Raw genomic sequence first — 17,650 nt, forward strand, 5'->3', positions numbered from 1 at the left:
GCTACGCCCCTGAGTATGATTATGATTATTTTTTAATTAGTCTATACTCTATACACTCTATAGATCTAGATCTATAAATGTCTATAATGTAGATCTATTAATATTATTAATAGACCTAGCTGTAATATTTAGTAATACTAGGCTTAATTCTAACTAATTTGATACAAGATGGCTTTGACTCTACTACTTTTACTAATTACCAAACTATATTTTTTACACTGAGCTTAATTTTATATCGATAATTATTTCATCTGGGTGGGGGGTGGGGAGGATTTTTATACCAGCGTGCGATAATGATAATGGTATCCAACAGACAAGTTAAATGATAATGACTGATCATTTTTAACACACACAAAAAGTTTTATTAATATGATAATTAAAAAATTAATATGAAGGTTGGTAGTAAGCCTGTAAGGTTGTGTTCCATTACCTATAACAATAATTGTGAGGTGTGTAAAATACCCCATTTTCTGTGATAGGCCTATACCTTTTCTATTATTTATGTTGAAGCCCACTTGGACACCATGTGTAGCCTGGATAGTTGGCAAACAGACAGAAGATTTGAAGCATGTCGAGGCACTGAACACGATTACTATGACTGGACTGAGAAAGCTTTTCTCTGTGGTCACCAAAGAACTGTTATTTTTAGAAGTAAGCATTTACTTTATATCATCATATTTATGATGTTTATTATAGTAATGTTATACTCTACTTAGGTTTATATATTTATAAAGATTTAACTTTTGAAATTTGTTTGTTATTTTTAAAATCTTGCATGGCAGATTTTGAATGCTCGTTTAATGTTTTCTTCAACAAGATTACGTTATTTTTTTTTAGATAAAAGAACAAGCCAGTGCTAAAAGTAAAAAAGGGGGCAAAGAAGTTTCATCATCTAATGACATAAGTGATTTATGTAAACCTTATTTAGACACAAATGAGCCAATGCCAACTGCCCTGTTAGCTAAACTTATTAAGTGGAAACTCCTGTCAATTAAAGCAAATGATTTAAAACGCAGAGAGCTTGAAGCTAAGGTAATACGAATTTTACTATTATTGTACAAATATGTTGTCTTTATCTATTTTTAAAAAATCTGCTATATCTTAAATTTTTAAACTTCAAACCTAGTCATTGTGAAAGCCATATAAAACTCTCACAGAAGATCCCCAATCAATATGTGTATCAATACAATTAGCCTCAATAATCAGGAGTAATCCTGTTAATTGTAGTTGATGGTTTTATAAATTCATGAGTAAAAGCTTGAAGTTTTTAATCCTCTGCCTGCAGATGGATGATTATTATGCAGTAAGTTTAAAATGCGTAATTGTCTTTTATTATTATTTTAAAAATTCACCATTTGAATTCAAAGATTTTTAAAAAAAATTTTTTTTGCAAAGTTTGAAAAGCATGTGCTCTTAAATATTGTTTCACTGTGTTGGTTTGGAAACTTTTTTAAAAAAATTCACAATCTTGTTTCAAGTTAACTTTTGAATTTTTTCCAATATTATTATTTTTAAAGAAGTGTTTTAAATTTAGTAAGATATGGTTTTGTTGAATAATGTATAGTTGCTTCACCTAAAGGCCTTTATCTGGTACATGTAGGTTCAATACTTTTAGTAAATTAATTATCTTCAATGATCACATATTTTGTAAAACATTTTTAGCAGAACATGGTAGAAATAATGCAGGAACAGATTTGCAACAAGAATCACATACTGTTTTTGCTAGACATAGTTTTACTAGTTATTGGCTAAGTTAAAATATACACAATCTTCATTTGAAACATTCAGCTTACTAAATTGTCTACATCACAATATATTCTAAAATATAGTAAATCACTACTTATTTAGCTATTACCTGCAATATAACATTCATAAACATGTGTTGGCTTTTATTTAAGGCACAAAAATCAAAGGTAAGTTTTTATAAGTCTCACAGTGGGTCTTTTACAAACTTTCTTTTCCAACGATATTTCTTTATTGCTGATGAGAAAGTGCATAATAATTCTGTTTACTTTCTGCTGCTTCTTAACTAATAAAAATTGTAAGTTACAGATACATTGTTTTTTAAACAGTATTATACAAATTCTGAATAATATGTAAATAAATTTTCCAAAAATATGCACACATATTTGCATTTAAAAAATGTGTAGCCTTTGTCCATCGGTGCCTGTTCTTTATTGATATCTAAAAACATTGATCGTGAAGTTTCATCATTCATTGCAAAACAAAACCTCATTCATTTATTCAAATTTCATTGAAAGCATTATAATATATTTATTTTAAACTACTTAATTATTAACTTCAGAAAGAATTATATAATTTGCAATTCAATATTTATAATTTATAAACCATATATTTTCATCTCTGCTAACCATAATACCATTTACTCTATTTTTTGTCAAGTTTGAAACAAATCAGTGGCAAGTTCAACCTTACCACCATCATTGTTTTTTTCATACTTGTCTTTATTCATTTATCATCTATTTAAAATATCATTAATCATTATACAAAAATCTTATTATATGTCAACTTTCAACTTTTTTAATACTTTAAGACTCATCTTCCAAGTTCACAAAACAATGAATGATAAGTGAATAATTTAAAGGAATAATGAAATCTGTTGGCTTATATTTTTTTCTCCTGGGTTATTTAAAGTTGTAGAAAGTCAGCTATATAAATAAGTCTTGGGTACTTCAAGTGGTACTTCAAGTAATCTACAAACAAAAATAATGGTTATAATAGTTATTATTACACTTATGTATTGTTATATGTCCACTGTTTTAATACAAAATTATATTTGCGTATTCAAATATAAAAAATAAACAAAAAAAGATATTTGGTGTAGAGATAGAGAACGAGAGATTCTTTGAGCATAAAAAGGGAAAATAATCATCTTTCTTTTTACTGACAATGAATTATTTTATATGCTTGCTTACTCACTTTCTTTTAAAATAATTTTACTTTTAAACAATCAGCAATTTATTATTTTTATTATGTAATCACCACATTATTAAAAAGTATTTTGCCATTATTCTAGAACTGAAATTCATAAATTTTGTTTCTCATTTTTTACCCATAATACACAAATGTATGATAAAATTATTTTTTTATCTCTAAACTTCCAACAGGTTTACAGAAGTACTAACTTTGTTCATTGAACAAAAAAAATGATCATTGTTGTCATTTAAAACAAAATATCTAGGCAATCAATTTGTAGTTTGTACACTTAGAATTTTTTATAAATATGACGATAGAATTGAAGTTAAATTTGAATTACTAATTGCATTGTTTCTGTGAAAGGAAATTAGATTATTTTTTCTTGCATTAAAATATAATAATTTTTTTTATAGGGTAATGCGGATAAAAAGAAAAGAGAATCTGCAATGAATAAAGACAGAGCTAAATCCCCTCCTAAAAAAGGTGGTAAAAAAACACCAGAAATGCAAGCTGCAAAAGAAGGGAGCAAACTCAAGAAGAGAGGGGAGGAGGATGAGGATAGCAAGTTTATTGGTAATATATGTAGTGGTTTAGGCAGTATTTTTATTTGTATTTTATGTTGGAAGGTTTTCTGAAATTTACCTAAGGCTCTGTTTTGCTACTGTTTTGATACTGCTTAGTAACACTGAGAATATGAAAATATTTTTGGACTTAATCATTTGAGGACTTTTGCGTTTAGTAAACCCCCTTGTTATTGTTCTACTTTCTACATTTAATTATATTTTAACATTTGTATCAACTTCATAAATCATCAAAGAACTCTGATAAACTTATCCAATATTGATGCATTTATCATTTATGGTAACCCAGGTAACTACCCCTCCCCTCCATAGTACTAGCCAGTAAGTAAGTTAAGTTCCCTTTCAAACCTGAAGGTCTATGGGACAAGTGAAGTAGAGTTCACCTATTTCTGTGACCTTGGTATATAAAGGTATAGTGTTGGCAGCCACCTTTATTTCCTTAACTTGAGTTAGGTACCCATCAAAGCTGGGTTGACTCAGGGATTTTATACTGACATGAACCCGTATTTGAACTCAAGACTTTAGGGTTAGCCGTCTAGCTAGTACTTGCCAACCAGATCCTATTTGTATTCTGTTCCTAGATGATGAGCCAGATGATGGGGCTCACCACTACATCCTGGTATCTGGTTTCCATGACCCTTACTTGTTCCAAGCATTGGAAGAGATTAACATCAACATCACTGCAATCATTGGTATATCAACTCAAGGACATAGCATCAACGTCCGTAAGTCATCAAGTCCTTGTTACTTTCATTGAATGTTAACACCCATCTATTTTATTTTTAATTTCAAGCATAAAGCCACTATGCAGGTGGATATATTCTTACTTGCTAGAAGTACATACTTAGATTCTTTCAGAATGTATTTTTATAAATTACAGTTGGATTTCCCAAAAGAGTTTTTGTTAGGACTCAGAGGATTGAAAATCATAAAAAACTTTGGTGTATTCTTTTTAGTATGCATAGTTTAGCTGATTTTGCTTATAGTTAGTGACTTTTATAGCTGTTCAAAGATCTTCTTTTTTAACTATATTTTAATTTTTTCATACTTAAATTCACAAAGTTGCTTCGAATTCATTAAGACATAGATAGGAAAAAAACAATTTTCTATTGTTTTTCATATCTATTTATCCCTAGTAGCCCAACAATTCTATTTCATTAACAGCTTTATTTTAAAATGTTGAAACCTTAAAGCCCTGTTGTAAACATTTTGTTTTTAACTGAAGTACTAACTTTTCAGCCCTTTTTTTTTTTTTTTTTTTTTGTTTTTTTTTATAAATGTATATGATAAAGCTGATAGTATAAAATAGTATAATAGTAATAAAATGTATTTTTAAAATTTGTATTTGTATGTAATTCATATCATTAGCCGTAGAATTGACCCCTCAAGAGACGGAACTGAAACAGGAGATTGCCAACTTCTGGAGAGATTTACTTCCACTTTTACAGCACCTACCAGACTCATCTCGCCTTCATGATACAGCCCAGCAAGACTACGAGGTCAAGTCCCTCATGATCCCCACAGACCCTAATGATGCGGAGCAAAAGGTTGTAAAACTTTGATGAAATTTTAGCTTACATGTGGGGAAGTAATTTGTAAACTTTGATGAAATTTTAGCTTACATGTGGTGCAGTAGTTTGTAAACTTTGATGAAATTTTAGCTTAGATGTGGTGCAGTAGTTTGTAAACTTTGATGAAATTTTAGCTTACATGTGTGGCAGTAGTTTGTAAACTTTGATGAAATTTTAGCTTACATGTGGTGCAGTAGTTTGTAAACTTTGATGAAATTTTAGCTTACATGTGGGGCAGTAGTTTGTAAACTTTGATGAAATTTTAGCTTACATGTGTGGCAGTAGTTTGTAAAACTTTGATGAAATTTTACCTAACAAATTGGAGCAAAAGGTTGTAATTAACATAATTACAGTGACCCTTTTGGCAAATAGAAAGCTGAAAATATTTAAACTTTTTTATAAACAGACATATTACATATATACATAACCAACCTAGTTATACTCCTATGGGTGCATGGATTAAAAAGTTGGAAAGAAAAATATTAAAATCCTACATCTAAAAATCATTATATGAAAACCTTTAAAATGAAAAAGGTGACATTTAGTTAAATCTTCAAGTAAGGATTGATGTCTATAAACTGTTATAAAAAAACCAGGTGCAGTACAGCACAGCCCTCTTTGAAGATGTGGCTGTCATGCTCTACAACCTGCTAGAAGCTAAGCGCCTCTACGGGACATTTAAAGAAAACCTCAAGCTCATTAATGTCCCTGTGTACGAGCCTGTTGATCAAGGAGGTAAGGGAACTAACTCTAGCAGTAGCCTACTCACTAGGTAACTTATTTTACTTTATAAATCTCAGAACAATCAGTTTGAACTATTTTACTTTATTAGGCCTACATTAAAATAAACCTACATTACACAAAGATACATTTCAGAAATTCGACATGTTATTATCTACCAATTACTGAAGAAAGTAACTTTTATAAAATGTGGACAATTTCAAGAATTGTTTTATTGCTCATATGGAGCTTAGTAAACTGCTAAAATTGGTGTCTGGAGACAAACTGTATGTGTTTTAATAACATCCTTTGTGACTTAGAACGCTCACATTGTACTACTTATGTTTAGTCCTTAAGTCTTCATTAAAAAATTGTGTGATTAATTTTCCAATAGAAATAAAATCTAAGCACAATGGTGAAGGTCTGATACACTGTAAAGGACAGTAAGAGCCCTATGGAGCTGACCATCCCCCTAACTATCAATGCTTCTAACTTAAATTAAAACCAATTTTCTTATTTCATGCATTAACACAGCCCCTCCTCCACCCCCTCACTTAGCTACACACAGCTGAAACCTAATTTATAACAGGTGTTTTTTTTTTTTAATTAATGATATGTTTTCATTATTTATTTGACTCCTTGTTCCTTGCATCAATAGGTCATGAGAGTCCGATGTCACCAAGCCATGCTAAACCCAAGCAGAAGTCAGTTGACATGAGGTACTACAACGATTTGATGAACTGCATCCCCCACGAGAGTGTCAGCGTTCCTCTCATCATGTACTGTATGCTGGAACAGGTAAGAACTCTTTTTCTTTGAAAATTATATTTTTCCAGTACTAAAAACTAATGTTGGCTAAATCACAGTTTCTATGTAAATAAAGCAAAATAGTTTGTTAGATATACTTCAAGAAATTGTAAGATATTAATTTAAAAAGAAAAGTAGGAAATAGTATTTGGTTATGTGTGTCTGTGTTAAGTAATGAACAAAGCCATCTTTGTAACAGATTACTGCAACTGAGGAAGGGAAAACTCCACCCAGTGAAATCCCTCCACCTGTAAGGCCGGATGGAATGAGTTTTGGTCTTTCCTCATATCTGACTGGCATAGCGTCCAAACTTGGACTTTCAGAGCAGGAACACCAGGTACAGCAGTTTAACATTTTTGTCATACCTGTAAACATTGATAGCAGTTTTTAATCATTTAGAGCAGTTTAAAATTTGTTGCACTCAATATGAATATTAAAAAAATATTTCTTGATTGTATAGCCTTTTAAAAGTTATATTTCATTAGTATAGCCTAACGTAACACCAAATGATTATTAGTTGTTTTTTTTTTTGTTTTGTAAAAAAAGTCACACTTTTTATTGTCAACTTAACATGCAAAAATAAAAATCTAATAAATTTATAGCTATTAAAGTAGATTTCTGATATCTTTATATGTTTAAGTGTAATTTAAAAATTATGTATATCACACTAAAATAATTTTCTTTTTTTCATATAATTTTTTCCCCTCAGGTTCTTTCAAGAGAACTTGACCTTACTACACCTTTTCCACTTAGCCCTAGCCCACCTGTGCTCATAAACTACAATGACAGCATCAGTATTAGAACTCAGCATCTCAAACCACACTATGGCTTTGACCCATTAGGTAAGCATCTGCTTTAATCTCTTGTTTACGTCTCGAAAAATAATCAATAGCTTTATTATTTTGTCAATTTTTTTAAAGGTAACAGCAACTCTTGTTCTCTTATGTTATAATCATGTAATAGTACAATTTAAAAAAAAAATTGTTATCTTACGATTCTTAGATTTTAATTTTTTTTTTATTTTCAGCTGTGGAGCAGATGATGCTTAAGTTACTTCCCTTCTCCAAGCTGCATAGTATACAGGAGCATTCAGCTGTAGATCTGAAGCAAAGGGCGGTCAGGCTGCAGGAACTTCTACATTACTGCACAGAGAATGGTCTCAGCAAATCAGGTGGGGGGCAGTTTGGTTTCTTAATGGCTTCATTAATTTTATCTCAGCTGGGCTCTTGATGGTGTGAAAGGCATGTATAATTAGAACAAGATCTTAAGTTTTATAAACTTTCCTATCAAAAGATTTACAGTATAAGCGCTTACCTGTGAGCCTATGAAAGATTATCATTTTCAACTATATAAAGTTATTTTAAAAATAAAAGTTTGAATTCAATGCTTGTCAAAAAAAAAATTCTTTTGCTAGCAGATAAAATGCAACCAAAATTTTTTTATACTGGCTTTTAAAATTTAAAACACACAATGCAGTTTCTTACATCAAGAATAAGAATTTAATTGATTTCCTCTTTGGTATTCAGAAGTTGATAGAGCCTTCAAGCAGTTTGTGTTTGAGAGCATGGACTTGGCAACCACAGACTTTAATGGATTTATACTAGAAAAAGAAAAAGAAGGACTTCACCACAAGCCCATCCCTTGGGATGACCCGGATGGCTTCTTCAAATCTCTCCTGCCCCCAACAGAGAAGGAAGATGAATTCCAGAGTCTTGATGAGAGAATCAGTGAGGAAGATAACCAAGACAAAGGTAGGGATAAGTGGTTTAACACTTTTTACTGTGTTCATGTATAAGTCTTACAATAATCACAGCTGAAATAGGTGAACCAATGACAAGGCTATGACAGAATTCACAGATAAGGTTAGACGTCAAGATTACAAGCTGATAGAAAGATTAATAGTTTCATTTTTAACTGTTCTATCCGTGTGTAAAACTTTAATACTTGGTCTGGCTACGTGACACTGTGGTTTGATAGATTAAAAATAGTTTTTGGAAATAGTTTTCATCTAGAACTATCAATAATATGTTTATTAATAATATTTTTCTTCTTTGAAAGTGATATAATCCAACCCAATAATTTAATACATTTCAACATGTTATGAACTTATGGCCCATTGACACAGACTTTCTTTCTGGATTTGCTTCCATAGCCTTTGCTCTCCCAAGAAAAATCTGCAATGTAGCAGTTGTTTGTTTTAGGAATTTTCACACCTAGATTCTTGGCTATCCATATGTTCTCCTGCCCTATCGCTCCCCAATTAATAATTGAAAATAAATTCAAAATGGAGCCACACCAAAAACAATTGTTCCTTGCAGCTCTCTATAGTAGTTAAAGATTATTAAATCACATACATGAAAAATTATGCAGATTTAAGAAAAGAAGAGTCAACTATGAAATGGAATCCTGAATCACTTAAATCTATTCATGATACAAAAGTTCTCTCCCCTTTTGGAGGAACAGGACGGGGTGAGCTCCACTATGTTAAATTTCTTGTTTTCTGGACGTTCTATGCTTTTTCATTTTTGTAAAGATAATGGTGCTATGTTATTTTTATTGATTATTTAATTTTAATATTTTAATATAAAATAATATTTTGTTAAATTTCTTGTTTTCTGCAAATTCTACGCATTTTGATTTTTGTAAAGATAATGGTGCTATGTTATTTTGATTGATTATTTAAATCAATACTTTACTTAATTGCAGAATTCTAGAAAATGTTCTAAAGTTTTATTTTTGCTATATTCAAATAACCTTTTTGCTTGTTAAAAACGATGTTAATTTTGTTTGGTTGTCTTGTTGATCATTCTTGAACCGTTTGAAAGTTGCACAAATTATTTTGGCATTTTTTAAAAAATAAATGAATTATTAGCATGAGCTGGAGTAAAATGAATGATTGCACTTTTTAAAAAATTATACAAATTGAATTTTAGTAAATTAGCTGATGTGTATATACATGAAAATTGTTGTACCATTTTATTCTAAGGCATTAAAATGATTGTTAAAATTTTTTCAGTCTCTAATGTAATCCTAGAATTGAATGTTAATCTTGGAAATGGTAATGAGTTCTGTTCTAGTAATTTCCGATTTCATGTTCTTGTTTTTCAGTTTTTATTTTTGTGAAGTTTTCTTCACTTACAGAAGTTATAATTTTTTTCTTTGCTCAAAACTTTGTTAATACTGTATCTTATTTGTTCGGTGATATATTTTAAAGATATTTTGAGCAGTTTAAGTAGTTTCTCTCAAATCTGCATGCAACTGTATGTAAAGTCAATGCTTCGTAAAAAATGTTATTCATTTATTGTTCACAATAGGTATTATAGTAGGCCAAGGCTTTGAAAAAAAAATTGTTTTTAACAGAAAACTAAATAGGAAATTAATTTTAAAAGCAGGCCTACATTCTGCCATTGTTATTGCTGTTTATACCTTCACCCTTTTTTAATCAGATGGGTTGGTGGGTCAGCTAGCATGGATTGATGGGTCAGCTCGGTTGGTGGATCAGCTAGCATGGATTGATGGGTCAGCTCGGTTGGTGGATCAGCTAGCATGGATTGATGGGTCAGATGGGTTGGTGGGTCAGCTAGCATGAATTGGTGGGTCAGCTAGCATGATTCGGTGGTTCACAAGAAGCAAACGTCCCCTTCCTACTCAAATAGGAACATTAGAAAGATTGATCAGAGTTCTCTGGTCCCACTACCATTGTCCCAGGCCTCTGTACCCATCACCCCACTAAGTCCCACTATCAATGTACCCATCACCCCACTAAGTCCCACTATCAATGTACCCATCACCCCACTACCAATGTACCCATCACCCCACTAAGTCCCACTATCAATGTACCCATCACCCCACTAAGTCCCACTATCAATGTACCCATCACCCCACTACCAATGTACCCATCACCCCACTAAGTCCCACTATCAATGTACCCATCACCCCACTAAGTCCCACTATCAATGTACCCATCACCCCACTAAGTCCCACTATCAATGTACCCATCACCCCACTATCAATGTACCCATCACCCCACTAAGTCCCACTATCAATGTACCCATCACCCCACTAAGTCCCACTACCAATGTACCCATCACCCCACTAAGTCCCACTACCAATGTATCCATCACCCCACTAAGTCCAACTATCAATGTACCCATCACCCCACTAAGTCCCACTATCAATGTACCCATCACCCCACTAAGTCCCACTATCAATGTACCCATCACCCCACTAAGTCCCACTATCAATGTACCCATCACCCCACTAAGTCCCACTACCAATGTACCCATCACCCCACTAAGTCCCACTATCAATGTACCCATCACCCCACTAAGTCCCACTACCAATGTATCCATCACCCCACTAAGTCCCACTATCAATGTACCCATCACCCCACTACCAATGTACCCATCACCCTACTAAGTCCCACTATCAATGTACCCATCACCCCACTAAGTCCCACTACCAATGTACCCATCACCCCACTAAGTCCCACTACCAATGTACCCATCACCCCACTAAGTCCCACTATCAATGTACCCATCACCCCACTAAGTCCCACTACCAATGTATCCATCACCCCACTAAGTCCCACTATCAATGTACCCATCACCCCACTACCAATGTATCCATCACCCCACTAAGTCCCACTATCAATGTACCCATCACCCCACTAAGTCCCACTATCAATGTACCCATCACCCCACTAAGTCCCACTACCAATGCACCCATCACCCCACTAAGTCCCACTACCAATGTACCCATCCACTAAGTCCCACTATCAATGTACCCATCACCCCACTAAGTCCCACTATCAATGTACCCATCACCCCACTAAGTCCCACTACCAATGTACCCATCCACTAAGTCCCACTATCAATGCACCCATCACCCCACTAAGTCCCACTACCAATGTACCCATCACCCCACTAAGTCCCACTATCAATGTACCCATCACCCCACTAAGTCCCACTATCAATGTACCCATCACCCCACTAAGTCCCACTATCAATGTACCCATCACCCCACTAAGTCCCACTATCAATGTACCCATCACCCCACTAAGTCCCACTACCAATGCACCCATCACCCCACTAAGTCCCACTACCAATGTACCCATCCACTAAGTCCCACTATCAATGTACCCATCACCCCACTAAGTCCCACTACCAATGTACCCATCACCCCACTAAGTCCCACTATCAATGTACCCATCACCCCACTAAGTCCCACTATCAATGTACCCATCACCCCACTAAGTCCCACTATCAATGTACCCATCACCCCACTAAGTCCCACTATCAATGTACCCATCACCCCACTAAGTCCCACTATCAATGTACCCATCACCCTGCTAAGTCCCACTATCAATGTACCCATCCACTAAGTCCCACTACCAATGTACCCATCACCCCACTATCAATGTTCCCATCACCCCACTAAGTCCCACTATCAATGTTCCCATCACCCCACTAAGTCCCACTATTAATGTACCCATCCACTAAGTCCCACTACCAATGTACCCATCACCCCACTATCAATGTACCCATCACCCCACTAAATCCCACTACCAATGTACCCATCACCCCACTATCAATGTACCCATCACCCCACTATCAATGTTCCCATCACCCCACTAAGTCCCACTATCAATGTACCCATCACCCCACTAAGTCCCACTATCAATGTACCCATCACCCCACTAAGTCCCACTATCAATGTACCCATCACCCCACTAAGTCCCACTATCAATGTACCCATCACCCCACTAAGTCCCACTATCAACGTACCCATCACCCCACTAAGTCCCACTATCAATGTACCCATCTCCCCACTAAGTCCCACTATCAATGTACCCATCTCCCCACTAAGTCCCACTATCAATGTACCCATCACCCCACTAAGTCCCACTATCAATGTACCCATCACCCCACTAAGTCCCACTACCAATGTACCCATCACCCCACTAAGTCCCACTACCACTGTTCCCATCACCCCACTAAGTCCCACTACCAATCTACCCATCTCCCCACTAAGTCCCACTATCAATGTACCCATCACCACTAAGTCCCACTATCAATGTACCCATCACCCCACTAAGTCCCACTACCAATGTACCCATCACCCCACTAAGTCCCACTACCACTGTTCCCATCACCCCACTAAGTCCCACTACCAATCTACCCATCACCCCACTAAGTCCCACTATCAATGTTCCCATCCACTAAGTCCTACTACCAATGTACCCATCACCCCACTAAGTCCCACTACCAATGTTCCAGGCCTCTGTGTCCCTCCGGAAAGTGAGAGATCTATCAGAGAAAGCATGGAGAGTAAAAAGGGAATTCTGGTGTCCAGCCTACACCGCATTGGATCTATTGGATCTGCCAATTCAAGGAAATCTGCAACAAATTCAGGTAGCAGCTGTTTTATTTAGGTCTCACTGAGTTATCTCACTGTTTTATTAAGGTCTTACTGAGTTATCTCACTGTTTTATTAAGGTCTCACTGAGTTATCTCACTGTTTTATTAAGGTCTCACTGGGTTATCTCACTATTTTATTAAGGTCTCACTGAGTTATCTCACTGTTTTATTAAGGTCTCACTGAGTTATCTCACTTTTTTATTAAGGTCTCACTGAGTTATCTCACTGTTTTATTAAGGTCTCACTGAGTTATCTCACTGTTTTATTAAGGTCTCATTAAGTTATCTCACTGTTTTATTAAGGTCTCACTGAGTCAGGTAGGGGCTTTATTAAGGTTTATCAGGTATGGGTTGTTTTATTAAGGTCACATAAAGTCATGTAAATTAATGGATTAAGTATCCATTTAAAAAAAAAAAGAATCCAAAAATTATTGAGCTTAAGCTCACTATTTAACACTGATTTAGAATTTTTTTGCTACAAACTTTCCAGTTCACTTTGATGTACCTGATGAAGCAGAAGAGGATGATGCTCAGTCTAAGCCAATGACCGACCAAATGAAAAAAATTTTGGACGATGCTCTGGCCAAAATGGTCCATTCCCAGCAGAGAAACCTGGACACCTGGTGTTTTGCTGAACACTTCCAACCTGAAGTCTTCCAACAGGTGAGGTTAAAGTTCATGGATTGTTGAGTGGGGTTGGCCAGAGGTGGCGCTAGTTGTGTGAACAATTTGATATAAGTTCATGACTTGTTTAGTGAGGTTATGTTTAGTGGGGTTGACCACAGGTGGCGCTAGTTGTGTGAACAATTTGATATAAGTTCATGGCTTGTTGAGTGGGGTTATGTTTAGTGGGGTTGACCACAGGTGGCGCTAGTTGTGTGAACAATTTGATATAAGTTCATGGCTTGTTGAGTGGGGTTATGTTTAGTGGGGTTGACCACAGGTTGCGCTAGTTGTGTGAACAATTTGATATAAGTTCATGGCTTGTTGAGTGGGGTTATGTTTAGTGGGGTTGACCACAGGTGGCGCTAGTTGTGTGAACACTTTTATATAAGTTCATGACTTGTTGAGTGGGGTTATGTTTAGTGGGGTTGACCACAGGTGGCGCTAGTTGTGTGAACAATTTGATATAAGTTCATGGCTTGTTGAGTGGGGTTATGTTTAGTGGGGTTGACCACAGGTGGCGCTAGTTGTGTGAACACTTTTATATAAGTTCATGACTTGTTGAGTGGGGTTATGTTTAGTGGGGTTGACCACAGGTGGCGCTAGTTGTGTGAACAATTTGATATAAGTTCATGGCTTGTTGAGTGGGGTTATGTTTAGTGGGGTTGACCACAGGTGGCGCTAGTTGTGTGAACAATTTGATATAAGTTCATGACTTGTTGAGTGGAGTTATGTTTAGTGGGGTTGACCACAGGTGGCGCTAGTTGTGTGAACAATTTGATATAAGTTCATGACTTGTTGAGTGGAGTTGACTTCATAAAGCTTCATACTTATCGCAATTTAATTAAGAGAGTTCAAACATCATATTTTGCCTTTGATCAGGTTCTCCATGAAGCTTCATATCTACTGCCACTGAGAGAGTTCTACCACCATAAGCGAGACAACAACATCATGTTGGTCCTACACAACCCCTACAACCAGGAGCTGAGAAACCATGTGGACTGGCACATAGAGCTGCACTCTAACATGGGCTTCAGGTATGTCCTGCCTGTTTCATAGGTGACACATGGGCTTTATCCACCCCAACATGGGCTTTATCCACCCCAACATGGGCTTCAGGTATGTCCTGCCTGTTTCATAGGTGACACATGGGCTTTATCCACCCCAACATGGGCTTTATCCACCCCAACATGGGCTTCAGGTATGTCCTGGCTGTTTCATAGGTGACACATGGGCTTTATCCACCCCAACATGGGCTTCAGGTATGTCCTGCCTGTTTCATAGGTGACACATGGGCTTTATCCACCCCAACATGGGCTTTATCCACCCCAACATGGGCTTTATCCACCCCAACATGGGCTTCAGGTATGTCCTGCTGTTTCATAGGTGACACATGGGCTTTATCCACCCCAACATGGGCTTCAGGTATGTCCTGCCTGTTTCATAGGTGACACATGGGCTTTATCCACCCCAATATGGGCTTCAGGTATGTGTTGCCTTTTTCATAGGTGACACATGGGCTTTATCCACCCCAACATGGGCTTCAGGTATGTCCTGCCTGTTTCATAGGTGACACATGGGTTTTATCCACCCCAATATGGGCTTCAGGTATGTCCTGCTGTTTCATAGGTGACACATGGGCTTTATCCACCCCAACATGGGCTTCAGGTATGTGTTGCCTTTTTCATAGGTGACACATGGGCTTTATCCTTCCCAACATGGGCTTCAGGTATGTCCTGCCTGTTTCATAGGTGACACATGGGCTTTATCGACCCTAACATGGGCTTTATCCACCCCAACATGGGCTTCAGGTATGTCCAGCCTGTTTCATAGGTGACACATGGGCTTTATCCACCCCAACATGGGCTTCAGGTATGCTCTGGCTTTGTCGTAGATGACACATGGGCTTCATTTGATACAAGTAACATATCACATACTGAGTCCTTCATATACCCCATTTCAAGTTTAGTCCTAGAAAATTTTTTGATGACCAATGGGCAGATGAAGTAGTTATACTGTTGCCATGTAAAATGGCATAACTTTTGAAGATATTGTTTTTCTCTTTATTCTCTGGCAAATGGTCAGTTGTGAAAGCTGACCTTCAGACTTGAGCCAGTTTGTGATCTACCTCACTGCCCATCTGGTCTAACAGCTGACCACATTTTCGTGTGCTGAGTTGACAGAAACAGTTGAACCCCATTTGGCAGGGTCACCACCATGTCTATAATGGTTCTTTACCTATTCGTCACCACAAAATAAAATGAAGGGATATATATATATATATATATATATATATATATATATATATATATATATATATATATATATATATATATATATATATATATATATATATAAATATATATAGATAAATATATATAGATAAATATATATATATGTATATATATATATATATATATATATATATATATATATATATATATATATTATATATATATATATATAAGTTGTGAAAAATGTATAAACAGTAGTCTAATAAACATATGAACAGGAACACAATCTCTATCTGGTTTCCAAGTTAGTTTAATGTACTATGTTGTTGTTTATTTAGGAACTACCTTGAATTCACTGCTGAGTCCATTGTTGATTGGCTGAAGGAAAAGGATGCGGAGTATCAAGCCAAACTTCTGTCTAAAGAAGTGGCTTCCATAAACAAGGAAGAGGAAGACAAGGCCAAGGAAGCAGAGAAAGCTGAAAAAGGCAAAAAAGCAAAATCCCCCTCAAGATCCTGTAAGTAATCCCCCAGTGTTGACATTAGGCCAATATCCTATAAAAACATGTCTGAAAGTGAATGGTGATGAAACATGCTTCAACTTTTATAAATTAAATGTTAGAATATTATGATCCTATACATTTAGTTTCTATAACCAAAAAAACATCACAAAAGTGTAGGGTGGGGTTTTATGTGGGGTGTGGGATATTTTGATGCAAGAGATAGAGTGTACAGAAAGTATTTATATTCGTGCCATTTGGCTGTTGTTTTTTTAATACTTTTCAATAAACAGGGTAGCATCTTGTCATGACACAATTTTAATGCTTCAATCACGACAAAACTTGAATTACTTATCTCCAGCCTCTAAAACAAGACGAGATATATCCTCTGAGAGACAGGCAGAAGAAAACCCCTATGTACGCCAGGGGTCACTCAAAGCCCAGCAGGCGGAGCTACAGAGGCTGGCGGCTGAAGAGGAAGAGAGGGAGAAGGCCAAGCTAAAAAAGAAGGAGGCTTCAGCCACACAGAAGAAAGGGAAGGTGAGAGCAGGGGTGGGTGGTACGTGTGAGGGGTGGGAGTGACTTTTATTTGAGGGGTAGGGGTGTGTCACTTATGTGAGGGGTGGGGGTGTCACATATTTTAGGGGGGTGTGTGTCATTTGTGTGAGGAGTGGGTGCAACGCTTATGTGAGGGGTGGGTGTGTCACTTACCTGAAGTGCTCAGGTGGGTTACTCATTGAATATGAAGAGTGGGGTTGTGTAAAGGAGGGGTTCTGTACAGGATGAGGTTCTGTGAAGGGTGGGGTTGTGTGAAAGTGGATTTGTATGAAGGTGGGGTTCTGTAAAGGGTGGGGTATGTGTGAGGGGTGAGGTGTGTAAGGCATGGGGATTGTGTGTCACATGTGAGGGGCTGGGATGTGTCACTCATAGAACAGAGTGGGGTCATGTGAGGGGTGCAGTTGTGTGTCCTGGTCAGGGTGAGGCTGTGTTACTCATGTAAGAGCCCTTATTTTCAGGAAGAGAAAGAAAAAGTGGAGCGTGAGAAGTCCAAGAGCCCCAGATCCAGCCAGAGCCGGAGCACCGCAGACAGAGACAGCTTCAATCTTAAACAAGAGCCTGCTGATGAAGAGAAGGAGGAGGAGAAGTTTTGGCCTGTGAGTTGTTTTAAACCTTTATATCAGGCAGTGGCGTTGGCAGAAGGGGTGTTAGGGGTTAGACGC

The 17,650-nt window shown here is 36.4% G+C and overlaps 1 protein-coding gene across 5 annotated transcripts in view; it reads left to right on the forward strand.

Moving 5' to 3' along the window:
• The window catches only part of LOC131948578 (sperm-associated antigen 17), a 40,898-nt gene that overhangs the window by 1,457 nt on the left and 21,791 nt on the right, over positions 1 to 17,650 (forward strand). For 2 of the 5 annotated variants that reach the window (XM_059310168.1, XM_059310172.1), the window contains exons 2-20: positions 511 to 651; positions 838 to 1,032; positions 1,286 to 1,303; positions 3,351 to 3,510; positions 4,100 to 4,243; positions 4,887 to 5,065; positions 5,686 to 5,824; positions 6,468 to 6,607; positions 6,816 to 6,953; positions 7,326 to 7,458; positions 7,644 to 7,787; positions 8,143 to 8,367; positions 8,987 to 9,085; positions 12,895 to 13,029; positions 13,525 to 13,697; positions 14,580 to 14,734; positions 16,270 to 16,448; positions 16,792 to 16,970; positions 17,447 to 17,584. In XM_059310168.1, coding sequence (XP_059166151.1) covers positions 511 to 651; positions 838 to 1,032; positions 1,286 to 1,303; positions 3,351 to 3,510; positions 4,100 to 4,243; positions 4,887 to 5,065; positions 5,686 to 5,824; positions 6,468 to 6,607; positions 6,816 to 6,953; positions 7,326 to 7,458; positions 7,644 to 7,787; positions 8,143 to 8,367; positions 8,987 to 9,085; positions 12,895 to 13,029; positions 13,525 to 13,697; positions 14,580 to 14,734; positions 16,270 to 16,448; positions 16,792 to 16,970; positions 17,447 to 17,584 — 2,814 coding nt within the window. Of the gene's footprint in view, positions 1 to 510; positions 652 to 837; positions 1,033 to 1,285; positions 1,304 to 1,898; positions 1,914 to 3,350; positions 3,511 to 4,099; positions 4,244 to 4,886; positions 5,066 to 5,685; positions 5,825 to 6,467; positions 6,608 to 6,815; positions 6,954 to 7,325; positions 7,459 to 7,643; positions 7,788 to 8,142; positions 8,368 to 8,986; positions 9,086 to 12,894; positions 13,030 to 13,524; positions 13,698 to 14,579; positions 14,735 to 16,269; positions 16,449 to 16,791; positions 16,971 to 17,446; positions 17,585 to 17,650 lie in introns of all 5 variants that reach the window. The other 3 variants (XM_059310169.1, XM_059310171.1, XM_059310170.1) reach the window with 3 other exon arrangements.

This window comes from Physella acuta, unplaced genomic scaffold (assembly GCF_028476545.2).
Source record: "Physella acuta isolate Inbredline_101_S28 unplaced genomic scaffold, ASM2847654v3 ptg000650l, whole genome shotgun sequence".
Lineage (NCBI taxonomy): Eukaryota > Metazoa > Mollusca > Gastropoda > Physidae > Physella > Physella acuta.